At 39.0% G+C, this 19,746-nt stretch overlaps 3 protein-coding genes and 1 long non-coding RNA gene across 8 annotated transcripts in view; 2 read left to right on the forward strand and 2 right to left on the reverse strand.

Annotated features, from left to right (window-relative positions):
- Window positions 1-11,962, forward strand: part of LOC124412380 — a 21,127-nt gene extending 9,165 nt beyond the window's left edge. The window contains exons 15-26 of one of the 5 annotated variants that reach the window (XM_046892208.1): window positions 1,394-1,672; window positions 1,937-3,270; window positions 3,570-4,066; window positions 6,700-6,944; window positions 7,532-7,559; window positions 8,049-8,189; window positions 8,453-8,682; window positions 9,166-9,280; window positions 9,910-10,044; window positions 10,573-10,679; window positions 10,797-11,027; window positions 11,504-11,962. In XM_046892208.1, the coding sequence (XP_046748164.1) occupies window positions 1,394-1,672; window positions 1,937-3,270; window positions 3,570-4,066; window positions 6,700-6,944; window positions 7,532-7,559; window positions 8,049-8,189; window positions 8,453-8,682; window positions 9,166-9,280; window positions 9,910-10,044; window positions 10,573-10,679; window positions 10,797-11,027; window positions 11,504-11,720 (3,559 nt within the window). In that variant the 3' untranslated portion in view covers window positions 11,721-11,962. The remainder of the gene's footprint in view (window positions 1-1,393; window positions 1,673-1,936; window positions 3,271-3,569; window positions 4,067-6,699; window positions 6,945-7,531; window positions 7,560-8,048; window positions 8,190-8,452; window positions 8,683-9,165; window positions 9,281-9,909; window positions 10,045-10,572; window positions 10,680-10,796; window positions 11,028-11,503) is intronic. The other 4 variants (XM_046892209.1, XM_046892210.1, XM_046892212.1 and 1 more) reach the window with 4 other exon arrangements.
- A 498-nt stretch (window positions 11,963-12,460) lies between these two features.
- Window positions 12,461-14,347, forward strand: LOC124412327 (40S ribosomal protein S10). Its single transcript, XM_046892103.1, has 3 exons — window positions 12,461-12,600; window positions 13,067-13,211; window positions 13,938-14,347. Exons 2-3 carry the CDS (start codon window positions 13,068-13,070, stop codon window positions 14,274-14,276), a joined length of 483 nt encoding a protein of 160 aa, XP_046748059.1. The 5' UTR covers window positions 12,461-12,600; window position 13,067; the 3' UTR covers window positions 14,277-14,347.
- A 549-nt stretch (window positions 14,348-14,896) lies between these two features.
- On the reverse strand, window positions 14,897-16,151 carry LOC124412181 (probable DNA-directed RNA polymerases I and III subunit RPAC2). The gene is made up of 3 exons (XM_046891857.1): window positions 16,014-16,151; window positions 15,381-15,481; window positions 14,897-15,214 (listed from the first exon to the last, which is right to left on the reverse strand). Exons 1-3 carry the CDS (start codon window positions 16,029-16,031, stop codon window positions 15,034-15,036), a joined length of 300 nt encoding a protein of 99 aa, XP_046747813.1. The 5' UTR covers window positions 16,032-16,151; the 3' UTR covers window positions 14,897-15,033.
- A 178-nt stretch (window positions 16,152-16,329) lies between these two features.
- Window positions 16,330-19,619, reverse strand: LOC124412077. Its single transcript, XR_006929758.1, has 3 exons — window positions 18,280-19,619; window positions 17,969-17,975; window positions 16,330-16,341 (listed from the first exon to the last, which is right to left on the reverse strand). It is a non-coding gene; the product is annotated as an uncharacterized LOC124412077 (long non-coding RNA).
- Window positions 19,620-19,746: the final 127 nt, after the last annotated feature.

The following is a 19,746-nucleotide window of genomic DNA, read 5'->3' on the forward strand; positions in this document are numbered from 1 at the left end:
TGCTAAGAATTCCCGACGGGCGGCTTGGAAATAAACTGTATTATAAAGTGCGAGTGGATTTGTTTATTTTTCTGACAAAATACTGCCGCCGAGTAATAATATATTTTCAGATTCATCTGCAACGGCTTGAGTCGACATTAAATTGGGACTGAAATCGCGACACGGCGCAAGCGCAAAAGTCATGAGATCTTCTATCATGTAGAAAAATTGTACTTCTAGTCGTCTGCAAATTGAAATGTTGTTCACTACATGCAGCTGATTTTTTTAAAACAAATATACAATATTTTTTTTTTTTTTTTTTTAGTCATATCGTAGAAACCGCGCTGTATAATTTTCTACAGTGTATTCTCATATTTTCTAATCAGTAAACGATTAATGATATTTTTGGGGGGAAGAGGAAAATTTTGTGACAATTGAAAAATTTTTCGCTTAGACTTGAAAATTCGATGGGCAACGATTGAGTTTTACGTGAGCGATTGTTTTGTCATTTCTCTATTTTTTGTGTTTCATCTACTATTAATTTTTCATCTTGATAAAATGCATATCGAAAATCGGCTTAAAATATTACGGTAAGAAAAAAAGTGGGATTCTGAAATGGTGGGAAAAGAATTTACTTCAAATCTGGCACACATATGTTTACTTATTTTAGAATACCGTGCAAAGAAAACTTATATGCATGTTTCTTCGATCTTTTACATGTCCACGAAAATAGAGGGCAGCGGCCTTCGGACTTGCGTTGGTTCGTGACATTCGTTTTACCACGTACTTGCAGTTTCGTCACGGTCAAAAAAATCGCAACACTTTTCTATTCGCGTTTTCGTAACTATAATTCATTTATCGAGATGTGTTGATTCTTGTTAGCTACAGTTTAATTAAATACCGTATCGCATTCAAATACTTCGCAAAAGGAGAACATGTTAATTTTTTGCAAGATTGCGGCGATGTTTCACTGCAGGTTTCTGGTAACTAATTGTCAAATTCCGGCAACGTGCATTCGGCATGATACAGTGTTTGCAATGTAATTTGATCAAAAAAATTACTGTAAAACTTAAACCTTAACTGGTGGAGGTAATAGCTCAGCTTTAACGTTGTGCAGTCATTGCGATAATCTGACGTTATATTAATTACTCGCATAAATACCTCTAATAATTACCATATGTGGAGGACAGCCTTCCACCGCGTATAAGCAATAATGCGTTATACTACGCGCGCACAGTATATGTGCATATCGATGCAGATATATAATTTTACCCAAGAATTAAGATCACTTATCCCGCAACTCAACTCTGTTACAAATTCAATTCCATCCCTTGTTCGTAGATTATAGAACCCATGACGATACCTACGTCTGTACTCTTAAAAATAGCATACATACATGTCTCTCGCACTGCAGTTGGGGAACGGAAAAACATCCGCACAAGGAAAAGGAAAAAAGGGTCGCATCGCCAGCCGAGGTAAAAGCTCAAGTTGCGTATGCAGCGGCCAGCACTCCTCATTCTTCACCGTTGCCGTGCAGCTCGAGGCGATCCTCCGGCTTTGGAGTTTGCGAAGAGGCGATAATCGAACCCATCGTCGCTGCCTTAGATGAGATCATTAGAAGTTCCGGCTGCGGCAACGAAGATTCCGATCCATCACACAGCTCTACAAGACCCCTGCGGGAGCGTAATTCCAGGTGATTATATAACAATATTAATAATTCTTCGAAACGTCATCAGAAATTCCGATGGATAAACTATTCGATAAAGCGATGTAGTAAGTACGTCGATACTGGCACCTCTGAAAAATTTTCGTTGAGCCTGGATTTTCAGTAAAAAGAAAGAAAACAAAAAGAAAAAACAACAACAACAAAGCCGAGGTTTGAGCGGGAAAAAAAAGTTGAAATTCGATTTGACCAACAAATTGTAATCTAGGAAATTATATTATTTACTCGGTGCAGGTACGTTCAATCTCCACCGTCGCGTCGACTGTTTGAATGCGATGGCTCACCGATCTCGAATGATGTTGAATCTCCCCCGTCGCTGCTAACCCCTGATGCTGGGTCAAGACTGTCGAATGTGTGTGTCACGGGCTGGTCTGAGTCGGGATCAGAGTCCAACCGCGGTTTTTTCGAGACTTGCGCCTGGAGATGTCAGGAGCCAGACGTTATGGACGATTCTTCCGACGACAAGGAGAGCAGTTTGAGATATAGCAAGGGTAAAGCACGTATCACGGTACCGTGGGTGGACCCTGCAACTTTACATACGACGGACAGTAGAGACCCGTCACCGTTAACGATAACTAGAGCGGACACGACTCCCGGAACGTATGGCACAGAGCTTACCTTGGCCTCGATCCAATATTCAGTGGCCGGTTCTGGGTCTTCGAGACGCGAAGATCACGGCTGCGACGTTGTGGAAGATTTGAATTTCGACTTGGAGAAACTGACTCTGAGAACACCATCGAGCAGCGAACGACACTCTATGGAAGTGAAGTCGGTTGGGAATTTTCAGCCGCATGACAACAAACCGAAACGAAAATCGTCGGTGTACCATCAGTTCTTCGATCCCGGTATGCTTGACGCAGCTCGAGATACCTCCGTAAGAAGATCCGCGAGTTCTTTAAGGGTGCGAAAATACACACGTTCGGATAGAGGCACGAAACGCAATAAATTACTGTCAAGACCGTCAAACATACTTGCTGAATCGTTGATAAGCGACTCCGAGACATTTGGCAAAAACTTGAGCAGGACAGAACCGGAAGACATGGATAATGTACGATCTTCTTTCTGCATCCCGATTGGTCATCAGGCTTCTACAGGAAGAAACGACGACATTTTGATCACGTCTAGCAGTGACGACGGTGGCCAGGTGCAGAGTGCACCAGCGGTGATGGCGTCGGCTGAAACAAAATGCAACGTTTCTTCGACGATACCGCAACGTGGTAGTTTCATCTTCGACTCTGCACAGTATAACAGAACCGATGATTCATACGCGAGGATCGATTCCATTTCAGGAACGGCAGAATCTCCTGTCGATACATTGTCCTTAACTAGTCGAAAAACAAGCGTGGTATCGGAGAATGAGGATGACAATCCGGTAGAGTCGAGAACGTCTCATTGTGAGACAGCACGCTGCACGGAACCAGACGAAACGGTCGAACCACCGCAGGATATGGATGTAACTGAACCCTCCGGACCGTCCTACGTTTCCATCTCGGACGTGGATGTTCCGATTGCAGAAAGTGGACGAGTTCCTTGGAGAATCGAACGTCAAGAGTCACACACAGTACTTGGTTAGTATTGAAGTGTTGCACGGCAAAGCGTTGCGAAACTGACATGAAATTCGAATTCTTAGGATTTAGTTATACGAGCCGAGTGTATTGCAGTAAGCTACGTAATGAAAAAATGGTGCACTTCTTGGTTATACACTTGGCACAATAAATTTCCGTATGTTTTTCCTTCCAGAGTTTAGCTGCCAATCCAAAGTCAGTCATATGAATTTTTTTCCTAGCATATCGTATACGTTTCTGAAAATTTCCATGTTTTTGCTTCTTGATTGACTTATATCTGGATTCAAAAAATATGTTTGCAGAATCGATGTTGCCGGAGAAGCCTAGCAAGTCGGAAGCAAGCCTTGGGAGCTGCCTGACCAAGAACGTAGTTATGGACGCTCGGAGCTTCCAGCTGCAGACACCAACATTTTGCCCCTCCAACCACGAGATACCCGGTGACGTTGTTTTAGCCAACGGCGAGCGAGGGCGTAGCGACGATTGCGAAATATCGCCCCGATCCAGGTCAGTTGAGCGCGCGATGTCCAGCGAGGAAGATAGTTCGGATTCAGAGTGCGCCCGTGACCGGATTGACTGCGACGATAACGTACAGGTGGTCCTACCACCACGACCATCACCGCCACCGTTGTTATCGCAAATTCGACCGCACCAACCGCCGCAGACGGAGGCGGCGTCCTCGAACCCTTGCGGTCCAAATGTCATTTCCGCTTTTGCATTCCAAGAGCCACCACCATACAGAGATACAACGGAGAATAAAGGCGTCGAAGAATCGGGGGAAAATCATAATCATCGACTTAAGGTTAGTAACAATGAGTTTAAGCTTCTTGTAAGTTTATTAGGATAGAATAATGCGCAATATTTTTCATCACAACACTGTCATTCTCTGTACGAGTGGAAAATAAGATTTTTATTTTTTATGCAGCATACCAGTTCAGTGCAAGTGTAATATCACCATAGAAATCCAACAAAGCGATCTACTAGCATCAGACGCGCGCGAGATGTTTCAGCAAGCCTTTTTAAATTATCAGAACGTTGCAGAGAAACCGTTGTTTATAATTAAAAATCATACACATGTGTTTTAGCTGTAACAAGTGAGGAGAATCAACGCTAGTTTCATTATATATTATTTTCGTTTCGTACGTCGGTAAACCTGAATTACAGTCATAAGATTTTTTTGCTTACCTATTTTTCAAATTAGGCATATTCAGATTATATCACATTACTTTCGATGTAAAATTTCTGCAACGTTATGACGATGAAATTATTACTCTGTATTATTTGCGCGAAAAACCGAAATAATGTCACGAAAAAAAAATCGCTTGAGCCCATCAGCCATTTCGAATAGGAACCTACAACGAAATTTTGTAATTATTGCACGCATGTATCGTTTTACATTAGCAAAACATTTCAGTCATACGGTACGTCTGTACATGTCTTGGACATATCAGTGCATCGGAAAACCAACAGCGTGCGAAAAGCTCGGTAGATACGGCGTCAAAATTTTCTCATAAAAGAAATATCTTCTAAGTAGCGTACAATCAAACCACCCCAAAATATTGATAGTCTCTCAAAAGTATAATTCAAATTTGGAATCTTCCATCGATTTACTGAAAAGTTATTTGGCGACATTTTTAAAATAGTGTTGAAACTACAAAACAGCTTTATGAAAACACTTTCCTGTACGGAAAAGAAATTGCGTATAATTCTTATGATTAACGATGAGAATTTGTACGACTGTGATAACTTCGAAAAGTGTTTTTATATGTATGAGCAGTTTGAGAGGACACAACGGAAAATAGGTGTTTAAAATGTTTGATTTCCATGATGCGATGATTCGAGGCACCGTGCCTGATACGTGAAGAAAAGGAGATCTTAGCAATATCAAACAAAATTCATGTGAATATATCTGGTTTTCAACGTCTTTGCAGCATTCCGGATAAATTTGATATCAGGTTGGGTTAAGTTACGTCAGATATGCATATAATTCGTGGATATTTTGTATACCTGTTTTCCGTGTGCTTGTACTATTTATGTGGGATGTAATAATATTTAGTTTAGATTTGTTTGTACCATAATTTATCTCGAAATAATTTTCCAACGAAACTCCTTAACATTCTTTCCGGCATTCCATTTATGTATATTGAACTAAAACGAGCGATTGATAATAACGCAGATTCGAAATACGAATTTCTACTTGACTCGTCAAACCTTTACGCTATTGTAAAAACATTTTACACCCATGTGTGTCTACGAGTACACAAGGAAACACAATCTTAGATTTGTATTCGCGGTACCCTGAACTTGATTTTTCGGTACAATGTGGATAGATTTGAAATTTCTCGCATTTCTGCTCTGCTCAACGTCAGGTTTGTTCGTTTTATTTCTTGCTGTAGTACTGCCTTTCAAAAATCATAACAAATCCACCGATTGCGAGCCTGAAGTACCCTCCTATACATATATCCATTTCTATATTTAGATAGCACGCGTTCAAGGCTCGAGCTATACGCGAAGGCGTTTAGATAAGCTTCGAGCTTGCCTTTATTGCAGTAGAATTTCAGTATTTCGATTTCTTTCGAACCGTCTGAAATTTCGGTTTTGTTACCTTTCGGTATTTTTTCCACGATTAAAAAGAGACACGACTCGCGAACAGAAGATTAAAAAAATTCCGTTGTCGAAAGCCTTAACCATGCCTGAAACGACGGATATAGTTATACAAAGAGGATTCCTTCAGGGTTAACGATCCGAACGACCGGGGTACTTGATGCGTGTATAGAATGTAACCCCAGTTCCTTATCTGCCCTAATACAGTGAACCCCTAAAAATCTCTGGGGGTTCGGTGAAAAAAGAAATTACCAATGTTGAATCCTAAGTAATTTTTAACAAGGGATTAAACGGTGAACTTCAATTTGATCTTGAAGGTCATTTTGAGCTCACCATTGACTTTTCAAATGGAAAACTCATTTTTAATGCCAGAATCGGAAAGAGCGGGAAATTTTACATTCAAATATGTGTTAAGGTCCAGGGTCAAGACGACCTCTTCGCGCCAAGTAAAGGTCCAGAGTATGCTCGGTAACAAGAACTCGAATAATTAATTTTTAGGATTCGCATCTCACGCAAGATGTTTCACGCAAAAGTTGTCAGGTTTGGTCAGGACGATCTGATTAGCTTTCAAAAGATTTCGGTTAAAAATCTTGCGTGACATGAGGATCCTGAAAAATTATCTGCGTTATTCTTATAAGGCAATGCGCTGAGCAAGGAGTCGCTTTTAAGTAAGACAGCTTGCTCATGTCGCGCATTCAATAAAACTATTTACTTACATGAACAGAGCTGCGAAGTTGTCAGGATTCTTGCGATTAGGGGCTGGATGGAGTGATTGGTCGATTCAAGGTTTTTCTCATGCGTTTGCTGATAGTAAAAATTTGTGATTTTCAGAAAACTGAACGATTGCGCCGTTCGCTATCCGAGGGTGATAACAGCACTTGCCGTGAAAGCATCCGATGCAGATGCAGCTGCGACTGTAGCGAGGCTCAGAGTAGAATACTTGGTGCCCAAGGTGGAACTGGGGACACTCTTGAGGGATGCGAACACCAACTGAATCTGGGAGCATTTCCTAATTTACCGGATGCTCGTCTGATCGAGCTTGGACTATCGGATCCTCCCTATGGCCATGAACTTTGGTACTGATTGTCATCTATAACATAAATATATGTACATATTTCGAAAATTAGCAAAGCATACAGAACTTATCAAGATCTGGCAGAGCATTCTTTAGATGAATATTGTATTTAATCATAGGAGCATTGACTAGGTAGTCCAATATACTAAATGGCGTAATAAATATTCTAAGGCTTCTAGTGTCACATGCAGGATTTTCCTAGGTGCACAAAAATTCATTTTACGTGATAGTGTCCATGAAAATTATTTTTAGCTTTAAACCAAAATATTAAATCATTCATCTCAAGCACATTCGATATTTTAGGTACATTTATTTTACGAAATAACCCGCGATATTTTCATTAACTCGACGCGGAAATGGAGTTGGAATGTTGTGACGTATGTTCAAGTAATACATTATGCGTTCAATATGTATTATGTTTTCGGGATTCTTCATCATGCAGCATAATATCGGCATAACATAACTGTTCCATTATCTCAACTTTGACTATTGATTTCAAACAACATATTTAATTCAAAAAATAAACTCGTCTCAAAAAATCGAAAATGAAAAGAATTCAATCAACCATTTCTTCTGTTTCTGTTACAGCGAGCGCATAAGCGAGGATGAACTCGAGGTAATAAACGCCATTACAATATACTTTGATTATTCTATTTTTAGTCTTCCGTTATTTCATTTTCGTCGTTTTCTTAGGTGTATTTTATTATACGCATTCCCATATGATATTTGATTCAATCCGTATCCGCGCCTCGTAAACTAACCCAAACAAGTTCGTCTTGTCTTGAAGTTGATTGATGGGAAAACCTCATAAACATCGTCAAATCCATGTCAAGCTGAGATGTGAAGGAACATTTGTCGATTACCAAGTTTTTTTTTTTTTCAAGTTTGTATTGTATACTGCAATGCGCGTGTATCTTTACACACGTGCCACAAATATGCAAATCTCTGAGAAGCGAGTCGCTTGAACCATTCAAAGTAACTCTGTTGGTGCCCCCACCGCTACTGCGGGAGATCAGAGGTCCCGTTTAAATAGATGTTGTCTAAGTACCTATTTTTGTGCATGTCCCATGAATCTAATAAATTTTTCCGCTTTATTCCGAACCAGCGAAAATATACGGCGCTTTCGATTGGATTGGGCACTGACAGAGCAACCTTGCTACGGAGGTTGGCACTCAGTTTACGGCAAAGAGACCAGGCTGAGCGCAATCTTGCTACGGAAGTTGGAAAGATGCAACGTGACATTCAGGTGAGGTTGGAGCATAACATATGTAACAGTATTTCTATTCATGATAAAATAATCAGCGTGGATGTCGGCTCGAGTGTGTCTACCTCACGTATGATGGTCAAGTGTAACAACGTCATCCGAATGCACGACACGTGCAATCCAATATAGGAAGGTGTGTAGGTACATATATACCGTGCAGAGGTTGACGTGTGCCATCAACGCCGGTTAAAATTCACGCAGAAAATGATCCTTTGATCGATTATTATATTGCCGTTGATCGTCAGGCCCTCGCCCCGCTGTGCGTGGATCGAGAATCTGTAGAGCGAGTCGAGCGAGTCAGACACCAGTTGGAGATGATTTCGCGATGTGCCCTAAGAGTATCTTGCACGGCTGAGCTCCTTGGCGCTACGCATCAGGAGCGTCGAGTTTCCAGGGCAGCTCTCCTTGCCGATAGGTATCTACAGGCTTTACGGGCCAGGTGTGACAAACTTGGCGCCGAGCTCGCAGAGACAAAGTGAGAAGAACTTCCCTCATGACTCGTTTAATTTCATTTTCAATTCTGCGCTACGTTGTTCGGCCTCCATTTGCGGTTATACGTGTAGACTCAAGTACGTGATACCGCGAGGATTCGGTGGAGCAGTCTCAAGGATTGTCAAGTAAGAATATACAATCCTTGGACCAGATCACCCAGCAGGATAACAGTAGATCCGACGGCCGACGGCAATTTTATTTTTTCCTATGTACCTGTAATATTTTTAAATTTGCAACCCACCGTAGGGCTATGAAGCGTGCATTATCGACACCAAACAGTCATAGTAATATAAGGCAATCTAGGATCTAGGTATATGTCTATGCCACACATGTAGTTAATGTAGTTCATATCCCGCCGAACAACGAAGCTGCTGAACAATCATGAATACAAATTGATCTGCAGTTATTGCCCGTTTGTCCAACCTGCATGGGTACTCGAAATATGTACGTGTCGATAACGTTACAGGCGCATCCTGATAGATAACAACATTGTTGTTGAGGAGAATCCGAGTGAACTCATCGACGACGGTGTTCCCCGGGTCCGGTATCGCGGGATACCGCCTGCCAGCCGTACGGCAACGGTGCGAAGAACCTTTGATTTGATCACATATGCAACCCGCTTATTCATTTCATTCCTTTCATATTCCAAGGGTATACGCCTCTTCCGACATCCTTCGATCGAAACTTCGTGGATTCCAAATTTCAAATTTTACGGTTTTTCCAAAATAGCTTATCTTGTACGAAGAGAAGAAGCTCACATGTGTAAATACACGAGGACAAAGTTCTTTCACATGCATGGATTGTGCGTTTTTTTTCTCGTTTAAGATCTGGGACCATTTAATTGGACAGTGACAAATCTTCTTACGAGATTGATTTTTTCTTCGATGTTTGATCACTCTATATAGATTTTTTGTATACAGCTTGGCATTTGAAAAAATTTCTCTGATTCTTTCCGTAATACGTTTCAGCGGTAATTCCAGCTTAACTCCGAAATTTGCTGATTTTCTGTGTAATTTTCCGAGTCGTCGTTTATTTTAATATACATATGATTATATATGGATCGTAATTTTCCACTTTATTTCCCGTTGGTGATCGTTTCGTGTTTTCCGAGTGATCCTCGCTTCCTGGTAATTCATTCCTGGCAGATGGTGAATTAATATATATCCCCTTGTGTTTGTTAAAAATTTTAATTTGTCTTCAAATTTCATAGGTGTCTAGGAGAAGGGCCAGCATCGCAACGATATCTCGACCCGCAACGGTTAATTCCCTGCAAGAGGCATTAACAAAGGCAACGCCTCATCATATAGTGGCGAATCCGACTCGTTGCACTCAGTGCCTACCGATCGTTAGTGCGATTTCCCTAGTTTTTCCCAAATAAAAATACCGATAACCTATAGGGAAACCGCACGCATAAGGTACGCCCCAGTGCAGTGAGTCGAATTTGCTATATTTATTATTTCATGAATTCACCTTGCTGTCTGGCGTAGATCGCGAATCGTATAGACGCATGCACATACCTGTGTACGATAATGTACATGTATACTACTTTGGTATGTATGTATACCCGAAAAAAGTCAATTCTGAACCCCATCCCCCTAATTTTAACGGGTCAGAAGTAAGGCTGGCAGCACTAGCGTCTAACTATTGAATAACACATTTCGTTAATCTTGCGGTCTCGATTTTGTGCCCTTTTCGAGACCCATCAACCTTTGTTTGGAAGCTTCTTTTTTTTTATCCTGTTTGAATTTTCAAGTATAATTCTAATGGAGAATTTCGCATTAGACACTCTGCATGTAGCACAACACCAAATTCTCTAAGAAATTTTCTTTGGCGTTTGTAATAATTCATAATGATCCGATTGCCAATCATACAGGATAATGTGAGACAGCAGCGTGTCTCTATATCCGGTAGAATGACATTGAGGCGGCCTTCGCTCAGTTACGACACGCAGAGGTGGGACGAGAAATTGGATAGAACCGAGTGAGTATAACAATGCGAATATTATGGGAATTCTATGTCTTTGCATATGTTGCGCTTGAATATACGCAGATAACACAAACAATTGTTATTATATATGAATATTTTCAACGGTTCCAGCAGCAGTTCAAGCAGCATCGGAGAGCTGAGAGAAATATTCGAGCAGGCTGAGTCAAGGCGCGGTTCGAAGGAAGAAAATAACAATTTGATTCGCCGACAATTGAACAACTTCAGCGTCGGTAATTGCGAAAGTGGTGATTTTGATACGTTTGCAAGTACCAGGGGAGATTCAACCATTTGTCAAGCTCAAGTCAGAGACGAGGAATTACTAACTGAAAACATAACACCGCGGTAATTTCTGATTCATTATTGCTATTGTAGTGTTATTATTCACGTCCATCTCTCCAACATCCCGAATTAAAGTGATGCAATCGCTCATATTATGGTCATTGCCTGCATTGTATAACTCACATATCGTAAGTGCAATAGATGTCTGTTTGTATAGACATGCGTAGTAGATTATTCATTGCAGTTGCAATCCTATAATTTACTTGCTCCTGCGTAATTATTGTTTATTTCACATTTTTCCAAATTAAAAAGTATCTTAATTGAAGAAATCCACCGAAACAATTCACGAATTCAGCCATAATGCGCGGGGTACGAATAATTAAATTAACCGCTAGCGGGGCCTTTTGTATAAATTTGAAAGATTTACGCGCAAGCAATTTCGAAATTGATTTTTAAAAAAATATATATTTTATAATCTTGCCCTACTTTGCCTCACATATTTGTGTTTTTGCGAATGAAAGTATTCTTTTCTGTTACAGCCAGAGATTGCCTCGACTCTTCGGAATTTTGTGGGATCAAGTTTCTCGCCTCCCTCTATTTTGGTACATTTTATTTGTTGCGGTATTTTTTTTCGGTTTCTACAGCAACCGGTACGTAACCACAAGATACATGGCGCCTTTGAAGTGGTGGTCGATCGAAGAAATATTCCAAAGATACGGCTACATTCGGCGTAACCTGCCACCACCACCTGTCTGATCTGACTTCTTTTATTGTATTTGTATAATACCGACAATATGGTTCAATTGAATCCGGTTGATAGATTGGATTACATCGTGTCCATGACGTTCGTTCTTAGATACGGGGAAGGTACCGCAAGTGCTTTGAATTTTGCGACCTAGCATATATTTCTATATTATCTATAATATTATTTTGTGCAGTAACATTTATATAAATTACGGTAGATTGGTCAGCAATAAAGTATTCTGTCTACAGTATAAGAATCTTACAGTATGTAGTACCTGGAGGGAACCTTCCCTTTCTCCTCCCAAAAGTAAACAGTTTGAAATTTTTTTTAACGCAAATAATGCATTTTCGAAGAAGAAGCTAAGTCGTTGAACCGCCTCGATAAGTACAGCTTATTATCAATGTCGCGTCAAGAACGCGCTTTGCTCTACTTCTGCTCTAAAACCGCCGTTTGTGAGTCAGTCAAACGCTTTGCTTTGGAACTGCTGTCGAGCGCTGGTCAGTCCGTGAATTTATACCGAAAACCCGGTTCAATCTGGTTCCGTGGCAGCACTATCGCCGCCAAGAGCGACGAAGGAAAAAGGCTTATTAAAAAGCTATTATAGGCAAAGGAAATGAATTGCATCACGAATATCGCCTTTTCATGTGTAGCACATTTGAATTACGCGCGGCTAGATATTACTCTCCTCGATCTAAAGACGTCACTACGGCCATGACTATAACGATGGGCGAATGGCGAGCCCACTGACGAAAAAACCTTCGATATCATCGCGCTGCATGTGGCAGAAGTTCGAACCCTCGACACAACGATGAGCGACCGATGATTCACGGTACGGAACGCGCGAATGGTGGCCTTCTTTTTCCGGTGACAAGTCCGACACGAAGCACCCAAGTATGTCTGCTTTTTCAACAAATCCACAGATATCTCGTGCATCCGCAATGTTAAACGTGCAATCATAGTCTTGATATATTATGAGTTTACTCACGAGCCATAAAAACGTTGCAAACATAATTTCGCGTAGTCAGATGCGATGTAATATTCGTAAATCTAGTGTTGTGAGCTGTGTTGAAGAGTGTCCATATCGGATATATCTTACGTTCGCCACGCAATTGTCTCGTGGATGTTCAAATTTCATTCGTTCAATTAGATCTATTATGGCTCGAGAAAAATGTGTTGCTATCCGATTATTTTGGCAAAAAACATTTCAAATTCGACGAATATAATCACCAAGCAAATTCTTGTTTTAAATCCAATCGTGACATTTTGTAACATCGCCTAACCCTAACCCAATACGACCTAACCTACAGCTGCAACGAACTATGATATTGGAATAAATACTCTTTTCGATCATTTACAGAATGTTGATGCCCAAGAAAAACCGCGTTGCCATTTACGAGTACCTCTTCAAGGAGGGAGTAATGGTGGCTAAAAAGGATTATCACGCACCCAAGCATCCAGAACTCGAGACCATACCCAATTTGCAGGTTATCAAAGCTATGCAGGTAATGGAAGTAAACGTTATGAAATTTTACTGTCTTTGACGATTATTCTGTTATCTCACCGTGTTGACCGGTAAATTACGGATCCTAGCCTAGGAAGGATTGTCCGCGCAGGTAAATCCGGGGAAAGTAGTAGAATTTCGTTAGACAGGGGGGAGTTGGGGAATTTCGTAAATCGTTGTGGCTATTCGTACTCAAAAGAAAACCGACACGGAATACTCTGAATGTGTCAAATTTTCGCGTTTTCGAAATTATTTTGAAAAATTTTAGTCTGAACAATCTCCAGGTTCACCCTGTAGTACAAACAGAAACGTTGTAAAGATGAAATGAGTTATTTATTTGAAGACATCAAAAGTAGTGTGATTTATTAAGAATGTATTATCATTAAATGGTATATTACTCAAAATTCATATTTTCTGGCCAAAATATCTGGTAAAGTCAGAGATTCCAGAAATCAGGTAGCATACGAACGTTTATAGTGTACTCCGAAGAAGAAGACATTTGATTTTGTTAGTTCCATTGTTGATAGAAATTTGAAATTTTCGTAACTGTGGTAAAAAATACTTGAGAAATGCAACCTTTAGCATATCTAGAGTCTTTCGTGTAGAGGCGTGTGAATAAACGCTCTGCTTGTTTTGTTATAACTTCACATGGGAAAACTTGCAACTTTTTTCAAATACCAATGTTTATGTCATCTTACCATTTTGTATCGAACGATTATTATTTCAGTCCTTGAAGTCACGAGGTTACGTCAACGAGCAGTTTGCTTGGAGACACTTCTACTGGTACCTGACGAACGAGGGCATCGAATACCTGCGAGCTTATCTCCATCTCCCTCCAGAAATCGTTCCTGCAACATTGAAGAGACAGGTCAGACCTGAAACCGCGCGGCCCAGACCCGCCGCTGGCCCTAGGAGCGAGGGATCGCGACCAGCTGAAGACCGTGCTGGTTATCGCCGAGGTCCTGGCGGACCGCCAGCACCTGGTGATAAAAAGGCTGATGTTGGCGCTGGTACTGGTGATCTCGAGTTCCGTGGAGGATTTGGGCGCGGAAAAGCTCCACAATAAATAAGCTTCGTTTATTACATAAAATGCAACAAAATCTGTATAATCATGAATAAAACATGACTCAGTACATACCCATTTCTTTAGTTTTCCTTGTGTTTAATTAAAATTTTCTTACCAGTAATGAATTTTTCTGTTCCTTTGACAGAATTTTTTAGTAGGAAGTAACTCAGATTAGTGCAGAGGTCTCACATTTTTTAAGAGAGTTACAGTGTATTTTGACTTGATGGAATTGCATTGTCATTATTTCACGATGAGTAATTTTAACACTGCTGATACCTGACGAAAACTTGGTGCTTCAATTATCTGGTTTTGTTGCAATACTTGTGTACGGATTTTGAGAATTATAACAAGTGCACTCCATTCATAACTATTGATTATTATCAAGCTATTGCAGAAGTTTGCCTTTAGAATGCATAGATCAGCCACCTAAGTGGAAAATCCTGATTTTCTTTTCTAGTGAAATCACAAATCTGCGTTACAGCAGGTCGAGACAGACGTACGAGAGATGTTATTAAAATAGAGTCAAATATTTTTATTCCTATTGTTTATTCAAAGATGTTGAATACAAAATCCACGTTCTGTCATTAATTTGTGTTGCTTTTCCACTGTCGTGCCAATTTACTCGAGGTAGTGACACAAAATTGATTCAAAACTGATGACAAATGGGGTTCACTGTTTCAAGTCGTAAAAGAGGATTTATAATACAAACATTACTTGTATGTCACAGTTGAATCCAAATAAGGCATTCGTGTAAATATTAACGGGAGGCCTGCCATGCAGTGTCAAAGGCTTTGGCGGTATATTCGCAGGCTTTCTCCAGATCTTCCAATCCTTTTCTTAATATATCAACAGCGCGACCAGACTTTGCCTGTATCCTGAAGTGCATCTTAGTCTCTGCAGGATGGGGCACGGTATAACCACAGAATTGAACATCTGGACTACAAATCAAATTAGAACATGTTATAATTAAATTGTTTTTGACTAGATATTAATAAAAAATATTGATGAATACAGAGGTGTGTAAGGTAAAATAGGATAAGAAATTAAAATGAAATCAATATTAATTCGACTGAAACAAAGAATAAAAACAGGACAAATTTTTACTATTGAGCAATAATTGATCGAAGAGCATTTCCTAAAGTATGACCCTCATCCTGGAATACAAAAGTTTGTGATTTTTCTCCAGACTCCTCATCTCCGGCAAGCTGCAAATAGAAAATATCACAGTATTAACAACATTGCTTCCGAACACAAGGTTATAGAAAATAATACTGCTTCCAGTCATATGTAACTACAAAAGAGTATCACGTTCCTTATGCATTGAAAATGTCAAATTGGTCAATTTCATGGTCGTAACCAAAGGGGATACTTCGAAAAAGTAAACATTTTTGCTCGACTAGTGCATTACGAGTTTATTCCATGCAATGCTTCATCAAATTATCGGCGAATTGGGGCAAGCAGTTGTAAGTCACGCAATCATGCGAGAGATAATAGAACAAATTGGCCTCCATTCTAGGCTGAAGGTTTTATAAACTATCGAAGAGAAAACTTGCATGAAAATCGTCCAATTCAAGTATATGCCTACTGAACACTTATCATGCCCAGTAGTACTAAGAAGACTTGTATCCAGAAATATAATTAATTTAATAGAATCACTTTACAGTTTCAGTGACACTCAGGGTCGCTACATAAGTCCAGTGATCGGTAAACTGTTTTAGAAAATACTATTCATATCACCTCTGCTAAACGTCCCATTTGAAAATAGATTGGGAAGTCAGACTTTCAGTGATGCTTGTAAAGAAATATGTCACTGATCTCTCACTGTTTCAGTCCGGAATGTCAACGCGTTTACAAAAATCTTCTCTTTTGCTTTTGATAGGTTATCAGCATGTATTCTTGTCACACGAGTCTTTATTGTTGACGTGCGAAGGTGCGCGAAAGTCGCTGCTGCAGTGTGCATCCGCTGCTATGTTCAGGGTAGTCACAGAATTCTGACGAAACATTCGAACGTGCTCGGTGCCGTGTTTGCGTACCGAATTCGTGCTGATTTGCGCGTAATTCAGTACTTTTTCGTAGTTAAACTCGATCCGTGGGGGTGGCCTCGGTAAATGATCATCAAATATACAGTTTAATCTCACCCAGAGGTTAATTTTCACGTATTATACCCGTGACTGATTTTTTTCGATTTGAACAAATGACGATCGCGTTTCAGCGGTTGCGTATTTACACCGCCGACTTACGCTGAGTCTTAAAATTCGTTAATATTCTCGGTATATTTGTAGAAAAATTATGTTTTAAATGTGTCATCTAGTTTGGAAAGTACCGTTTTTGTTTCGTAGTGATTATTTCGGGTGTAAAAGCAGTAGTGATATACGATCCGTGTGCAATATTGTCTTGGGGTCGATAATAAGAGCTGATTCGGACGATTCTACACTTTGGAAACATCGAGCGACTAGTAAGTTTCCGTGATTCCGTGATTTCGTGTATAGACAGGAAAAGTGTCGAAAAATTATTAATATTATTACTTCAAGACGTGTTTTACCGTAGCTCCCGTAAATTTAGAGATCTTACGCGTTGCTGAATGTGAATTAAGCATCCCGACGGTTAACCATCGCTTACTCGGCTTACTGCGAATTCAATTCCGATATGGAATTGAAAGAATCCGAATTGAGCGTTCAAGAGCGGTAATTAACACATCTGTTTCTTTTTCAGTTTTTGAAGCGAAAAATTTTCTAGATCAGAAAGGTTTTCGTTGTCAACCAACCTGTTGCCGAATCGATGTGGATTCGTGTGATGTGCGGATCTGAAGCTAACTCGGCGCTGGTCAAACGAGAAGTGCGGCTCGCTCAATGGTGGTGCTTTTATTTGAGGCGGTTAGTTGGATTATCGAGCGTTCAGCAATCGCTCGGTGACGTCACCGATATAGAAGTAGCAAATTACAAATTTTTTGCTCCCTTGCCGAACTATACTTCTAGATGATTAACTAATAACACGAAGAATAAAGAAATAGGCTTGAAATGAAGAATCATGTTTAAAAAATTCATTATGCAAAATGTAGAAACGAGTAAATGTAAGAGTTACGTTGTTCTCCGACGTGTGAGGAAGTTTATTCGATCGAATGACTTATGTATTAGGCATGTATATATCGTCAGGTCTCTATCCTTTGCAGGCTGACAATAATTGCTAGTTCAAAAGCCAGCTTTTACGTTAGCGAGCAGTTAATAAAATCATCATTAGAACTATTCAAGTTTTATAATACATTAAGGATAAGGATTTGTTCTATGCAGACTCAAATGTCCATGAAATATATATCATATTTATTTTACCAACATTGTAGCATAAAGGTATGTTCGACGAGACAGGCGTTAGTCAAAAGTACAGAATTCATCATTCAATACGGTGACCGTTGTCCTTCGGTGATACAAAGACCAAGAATTCCCATGTTACGCAGGTGTTTCAGCATCGTTTGTTCGACATTGGCTAGTTTTACGAACAAACGCATTGAGCTTCATTCCAATTTCTTGTGAAGTCTACACTTTTGAAAAACACTGATTGATCGAAATTGAAAGCACTCTGCACATTTCTACGCACTATCGTGAAACATAGCACATTGTTATATTGCTTTTTCTGACGCTATTTTTTTTTTCAATCGAAATGCAGTATAAACTCCCGCATTCGTAACCGACACAAACCTATTTTCTCTTTTTCAATCACCATATTTTCGGTCATTGATGTCAATTAAAATTTACTTTGATTTTTTGTACGATTATACTCGTCTCTCGGACATCAATAGAAATAATATTTGTATGGTTCATGTAAAACAAATACACAAAATCTATCCACAAAATACCACTTTTTCGAGTATAAAAGAAAGAATTTTCAAATCATTTTTCCATTAAATATCGGTTGTCAGCTCAATGAGTTGAAAACATGTAATTAAGTGATAAAATTGACCATATTAGACTGATTTTAATTTTTTCTTTCTGGGCACAATTCGACCGACTACTTGATTCTGACCAATAAGTTTTTTTGGAAGAGTCAATGGTATTTGCTTATGCTGATTGCCCAGGCAAAATAATTCGGTAGGCGTGAGTAAAGCAATTGTTTTCGTTATTAAAAAAAAGTACTTTTTCTCAGTATCAAGACGATTTTAAAAAAATATTATATGATTACTAACAGGAAATAATAGACTTCTATATAGCTATAACTGTATTCATAGACTTGTACGCATTAACAAAGAATGACTGTATTTAAGTAAGAATTTATACTTTAAACAATCTGACATAAACTGAATATAGATAACACTCTAAAGCATATATTGAAAGTATTAATACGTATGTATAGAATATACGTATAAATCAAATCAAAATATTGATTAAATATTTTTACAATTTCACTAAAATATAGCCGAACGGGTAAGGTAATCACGCGAGTGTTATTTATTTCATCAACCGACTGTTTGATTATTTCATCACAAATTCACAAAACGAAAAAAGTTGATCGAAATATAATACAATCATACGCAATATTTTAAAGTTCATGGATGAGATATTTGAAAAATAGACAAATCGAATTTCCATGGTTAATCAAGTGTATCATGTTTGTTGCAGTAGCAACAAATATTGTCTGACGTGGCACTATAAGTGAACATCTTTGTATATAAGTACAGGTATACGTAGAACTAATAATCGACATATGATATTCGTTTTGATAGGATATTGTAATACTATATCTGGCAACAGTAGTTATATTATATATATGTTTCGTAAATTGTAAATAAACTCACCTAGATACAAACTCGTAAAATATTGACCACCACTTTTACAAATCATATAGTAAAAATATAAATGTTGGTAAACATCTAAATTTCGTACAATATACATTTTCATGTTTCGCTTAACAAAGACTGTTATAACAAAGAAACAACTATATAATATCGTTTATCACTATTAAAAAAGTCCAGTAGTAAAATATACATTGTAATATTCATTGTAAATCATTACACTGCTCCCTTCCAAATTCTGTGAGTTGATTTCTATGCCGTTCGATACTCAATAAGTTTAGCACTACATTCCAAAATCAAATTCATCACGAATCTAATGAAGCCAGGAAGTTTGCTTCACAAATTACTCAATACCTCCTACGTATAATTTGTTCGAATTGCATATCGTCCATTATACTATTTATTTGTACCCCATCTATTTTCTATTGAAAGGCATCCGAACAAATCTTAGTAAATATATTATGATATTCACAGACTGTAATGAAATGACGGAGAAACATTAAAATAAAATTCACAACATTTCGGAATAATCAATTCAAATACTAACCAAATTATGAATGTTACAATTGCAGTGTACCGTGTGTACCCGTCAAAAAAGTAATTACTTTATAACGCGCTAAGCTAAACCAGACCGAACTGACTCGTTATTATAATATTGAAACAGGCTTTTGACTGAGTTATTCGCAA

Source organism: Diprion similis, chromosome 11, assembly GCF_021155765.1.
Source record: "Diprion similis isolate iyDipSimi1 chromosome 11, iyDipSimi1.1, whole genome shotgun sequence".
Lineage (NCBI taxonomy): Eukaryota > Metazoa > Arthropoda > Insecta > Hymenoptera > Diprionidae > Diprion > Diprion similis.

Bases quoted from the DNA above. Each gene is read 5' to 3' on its own strand.
- LOC124412181 (XM_046891857.1), bottom strand. The intron at 15,215-15,380 runs GTAAAAATTTGT...TTTGATTTGTAG, and splicing joins CGATCAATTATTGCTCAATA to TCCAGATGTTCAATTCTGTG.
- LOC124412327 (XM_046892103.1), top strand. From the start codon at position 13,068: ATGTTGATGCCCAAGAAAAACCGCGTTGCCATTTACGAGTACCTCTTC. The intron at 13,212-13,937 runs GTAATGGAAGTA...TTATTATTTCAG, and splicing joins AGGTTATCAAAGCTATGCAG to TCCTTGAAGTCACGAGGTTA.